Raw genomic sequence first — 5,230 nt, 5'->3', positions numbered from 1 at the left:
TAGCAGACACATTGTCTTGGCCAACCGACCTACACTGCATTTGCTTGCTCAGCCTTGGTTAGCATTAACTGAAATATAAAATAATAAAAAACTCATTTACACATGCCCCAGAGATTGGATTTAGCATTTATCGTGCCGAAACAATAAGTCCAAATGTAAATAAAAGAAAACACTCAGAATCTACATCAAGACGAGTGTACTTCTTGTACTTATAAGCTGGAATCAATAATGTTTTTCATAATACATTTTGTTAAGGAAAACATCATTTGCTTTATTACTTTGCTGAATAAATGAACTAATGATAGTGACGATGATGAATTGTTAACATACCATGGAGCTTGCTTTAGAGCATCTCCACCTATAAGGGCTAAGGCAAGGACAAGGGCAAGTAAGGGCTGTCACTATTCATGTGAATAGTGGCAGCCTTGCCTTTTTTGGTTCTGCCCCAAAAGGCTAGGGCAAGGGCAAGAAAAAAAAAGAGAATATGCAACAAAATATAAAATTGTTATGTATTTATAGGGAAAGTGAATAAAATTGTTATGTATTTATAGGGAAAACATCCATAATTTTTTGGTATTTTTTTTTTAAAAAATTTGATTTTTTTTTCCATTTTTTTCAATTTTTTTGACTCACTGACGTCAGCGTGACATCACCACTGACATCAGCGTCCTAGGGCTGAAGTCCAGGCAAAATCTGCCCTTGGGCTTGCCCAGGCTGATGGGACCCAGGGCTTACCCGGACTGCAGGTACTGCGCTGGAGATCCAAAACTGAGGGAATGGGCCTCTTGCCCTGGCTAAAGTCCCTGCGGTGGACGTGCTCTTACAAATCATAGCTGCAACTTGCAAGGCAAGTTATCAGAAGCTTCTATGACAAAAAAGAGAGAACTTGCACAAGTATGATATACTCTTACCAAGATTTGAGTGATTTAATTCTTGGAACAAGCATGATGATTATAAAGCCTACGTTTTCAACCCCATTCCCCAAGCATATGATGATTTAATTCTTGGAACAACCTGTTTCATCCCTAACCTTCCACACCTTACACTAGTTGCTGCCGGACACTCCAGAAACCTAAATGCACATCGACCAAAAAACTTTTAGGTGTAACCGGTTGTATGCAACCAATGAAACAGCAGATTTTCTCCCCGCAACCTCCCCATAAATGGTTCTTTTCCGAGCCTGACTTCAACATTAATGCCTGAAATACCATTTTCCAATCTAAACACACCCAATGCAGACTTCCAATCATTCTTAAACCGACGGAACAATTGACCAACAAGGTTATCTGTGAGCCGAATGCTACTGCATGCTTGATCATGTGCAAGAAGAGACTGTAGAATCTCATCATCACTGCTACCAACAGATATTTTAGCAATGATAATGTCAAGGTCCGATAGTCTTGTCGGGTCTTCAAACCATCCTCAAAACATTTGGTTTCATTTGTCCCATTGCCTCCGTCTCAACTGGCCGAGGGGAGATTGATGGCAGAGTCCAACGAAGGCAATCGGACCGACGAAACCAAACGTTTTGAGGAGGTCAGCTTCCGTGACATTCAACTCTTGGTCCCACGTTAACCAAAACGACATTCAAAACCCCACTCTTTTATAGCAACGCTGCTTCTTCTGTAGATTTCTATGTTTATCTTGTATGTGTCTGTTTCTTTTTTAGGATTTTCTTGACTAATGACCGACCAAATTTCAAGTTTCTTAAATGGGTTTTCGGTGCTTTCTTTCTTGGCTTAATGTCTTTTTGTAATGGCAACCTTGGTTACTCAATTTCTCTGTTTGGGGTTTATTTTGGTTTTGGTGGCTTTGTTTATTTATTTGATGCATTTTCGTGCTTAATGGCGAACCAATTTTCATTTTTCTGAAATGGGTTCTATGTGGTTTTGTTTCTTGTCCTCAATTCCTATGTTTTTATTCTCTAGTCAGATCTCCTCCTGTGTTTTCATATTTGCATTGCATGTATGATTTTTTGTTTCTTGATCAGAATTCTTGCTTTGCTCTGTGAGCTTCTTATGTCAGTTTTGTTGTTTGAACAGTTCAAATGGAAAATTGTTAGCTTTAAGTCCTCTGTCTCATTCTCTTTAAATGCTTTCATGCTTCATTTCTGCACAACCTTCATTGACATGTTATATTTGATCTTCGATGCGTCTGTTTACTTGGGGTTATCTGTTTTGATAAGCATTGGAGGCTACGGCTTGGCTAAATCACACTGAACTGAAGGGAAGAACCATGAGAATAATGCAGCACAGATGACATGAACGTCAGAAATACTGTTGGAGATGAACAACTGTGTCAAAGAAGCTCAAGTTTCGAAGGTGGCAAATGGTAGTAGAGGATCGGTGTAGTAGATCATTGCGCTGTTTTCACTAAGTGTGGCTCCAACTTGACCTGAACGCTGGTGGCATTTTACGTTTGCTAAATGGCTTGTTACTAGTTTAGTTTCTATCAAAGCATTTTGTTCCTTCTGTTTGTAATTTGCAAAAGATGTTGTACATTTGATTGGCTCTGTAAATCTCCTTAGTAAGGTGAGACCAGCATTAAGAATTTTCAATACTAATAAATTTGACTATTTTCACAGTATGTGAAATTCGCTAAAATAGCCCTTTTTCACAACTTCTATTATAAAATAGCTCCATTTGTATTAAAGAGGCACTGTATGGGACAGGGGCTATTATAGAATAAAAGTTGTCAGAAAGGGTTTTTGTAGCACAAATCCCTTTCTGTATTGTTCGCTGTTGTGGGGATGTGATTAGATCTCTCTCTCTCTCTCAACTCATTAAGCTTTTGCATCACTCTCTTTGTAAACATAGTAACCTAAAAATTTGAGACGAAATATTTGGCTATGAGCACATTAGGGGGCCATTTGTTATACAGGATTGGACTAAATTTAGTACCATGTTTGTTTCATCTAATCCTAAAATTTTAGATGGGATTGCTAATACCGGGCCCACCAAAAATACCTTCTTGGGAAAGAACTATTAAACTCATGTGGAAAAAGATGATTAACTAGTCACATGCTCACCAACGTATAAGATGCATATATTATACCGTAATAATAATAGCATATATTATTATTATTATATACCCATATTTATATATTATATTATATTATACTTACATACACATATACTATAATGTACATATATATAATATATGTATATATGTGTATATAGATACATAAATAATATATAATACACATATATTATTATTATAATATACCCATATACACATACACATATTAATATTATAATAATAAGATAGGTGTATATATGTAATATATTATATATATACATGCATGTGTGTGTATATATATATACATATGTGTATATATATTATACCTATGTATATATTATAATATATATATATATATACACACTATATACATTGTATATGTATAATATATGTATATATTATAATATACATATATATTATTGTTTTAACATACCCATATATATTATATATTATAATATTATAATATATATATATATATATATACAGTCATGATCTCTTGGACCCCTGTAGTCCAAGAGATTTATGGTCACCCACCGTTGGATGTAAATTCAACTGTTGACTTGAATCGGGTAATAATCATTTATGTCATATTGCATTTATATATATCATTTTGAACCATTGGATTAATATCCAACGATGGGTGACCACAATCTCTTGGACTCTTGTGGTCCAAGAGATCGGGACTGTATATATATATATATATGTATTTGTATATTCCCATGTATATATTATTATATACCAGTCCTGATCTCTTGGACTACAAGGGTCCAAGAGATTTGTGGTCACTAACCATTGGATGTAAATTCAATGGTTCACTCACTCTTGTATTCCTTTTAAAAAACTTTTTTGAACCATTGGATTAATATCCAACGGTGGGTGACCACAATCTCTTGGACTCCTGTGGTCCAAGAGATCGGGACTGTATTATATACATATATATTATGTATGTATATAAAATATATACATGTACATAATATATGTATTTATACATATATACAAATATAAAGATACTTTTGAAAAAATAAAAAAATCTAGTCCTAGTCCAAGCATACACCAAACGCAAACCGATAGTCCAAGCCAAGACAATCCCTAAGCATTGTCCATGCCAAAACAGTCATGTGTAACAAATGAGCCCTAGAAGAATAAAATAAATTGTTTTGACCATGTTGTATTTATAATCCTGTAAAAAGTACAAAATGGGGCTACAAAATTCCCATTACCTATTTATCTATCAAAGGTATTAAAGAATCATGAAAAGAGAAAGGCTCAATGATGGTCAATGAGCCTCAAGTTCTAAACCATGCAAAACCCCTCGAAACTGATTTAAACTTAGGCTACAGTTGTCTTTATTCTTTAAAAAACTTCCGAAATGCACATCCTTGAGCCTCATAAACGTCTGCAAAGTCAATAGACTATCAGAACCAGCCTGGTGACTCTTCCCAGCCACACGACCAACCTGAAGCAAACGAGCCACTTTCTCTAAACCTCCATAAAGCCCTTGACACTTGATCAAGTGCTTGATGTCGTAAACTCTTTTCCCAAACTTTTTCTCCACCTCCCCCATGAAACCACCAATGTCCATCGGCAAGTCCTTCTGAGTTAGAATCTTCATCAGGTACCCGAAATCATACGAACCATGGAAAGTCACCCATGTTAAACGGGACCTATTGTGGAGTACCATCCTTTCCATCAGCCACGAGAAGTTGGAAGAGTAAATACCCTTTTTCTTGTTCTGCAAGAAATCGATTTCATGCCGCTTAAGAAACTCGATTGCGTCTGCGCTGTGATGGTCGCCACGCTCAATGTCGAAGTCCCTGAAGTTGAATTCCCATATGTAGCAGCAATCTGTGCCCAAATCAGGCAAGTTCCCTCTGTGGTCTGAGAGTGTTAGGCCCAGCTGAATGATGTTCATGGCGTCCACATTGCCCTTCATGATTTGGTATTGGTATGCAGGGGGATCCCAAGCCTTGCATTCAAGTATGGTGCCTGGGAATTCAGTGTCGAAGGAGACAAAAGGGTAGTGGGCAATTGCGGCCTCAATGAGAGCAAACTCGGATTCTAAATTTTGTTGCCAAACGCTTCGAATCTCCACTCTTTTATTCATCTTTAATTCTGGGTTAGGCTTCTTAAATTTTGCTCTCCTGTGCTCCGCGTTGTTCTTGAATTTGTGTCGAATGTTATCTTTGACCAAAGTCATCCATTATATAGAGAG

General features: G+C 36.6%; 1 protein-coding gene across 1 annotated transcript; it reads right to left on the bottom strand.

Moving 5' to 3' along the window:
- Window positions 4,295–5,230, bottom strand: LOC18783960 (probable CCR4-associated factor 1 homolog 11). Its single transcript, XM_007217299.2, has one exon. It carries the CDS (start codon window positions 5,213–5,215, stop codon window positions 4,295–4,297), a length of 921 nt encoding a protein of 306 aa, XP_007217361.2. The 5' UTR covers window positions 5,216–5,230.

Source organism: Prunus persica, chromosome G3 (genome assembly GCF_000346465.2).
Source record: "Prunus persica cultivar Lovell chromosome G3, Prunus_persica_NCBIv2, whole genome shotgun sequence".
Lineage (NCBI taxonomy): Eukaryota > Viridiplantae > Streptophyta > Magnoliopsida > Rosales > Rosaceae > Prunus > Prunus persica.
The sequence above is the reverse complement of the archived record's forward strand: the minus strand, read 5'-3'. Positions and strand labels throughout refer to the sequence as shown.

What these genes read in the sequence shown, in the direction of transcription:
- LOC18783960 (XM_007217299.2), bottom strand. Translation starts at nt 5,215, where the DNA reads ATGACTTTGGTCAAAGATAACATTCGACACAAATTCAAGAACAACGCG.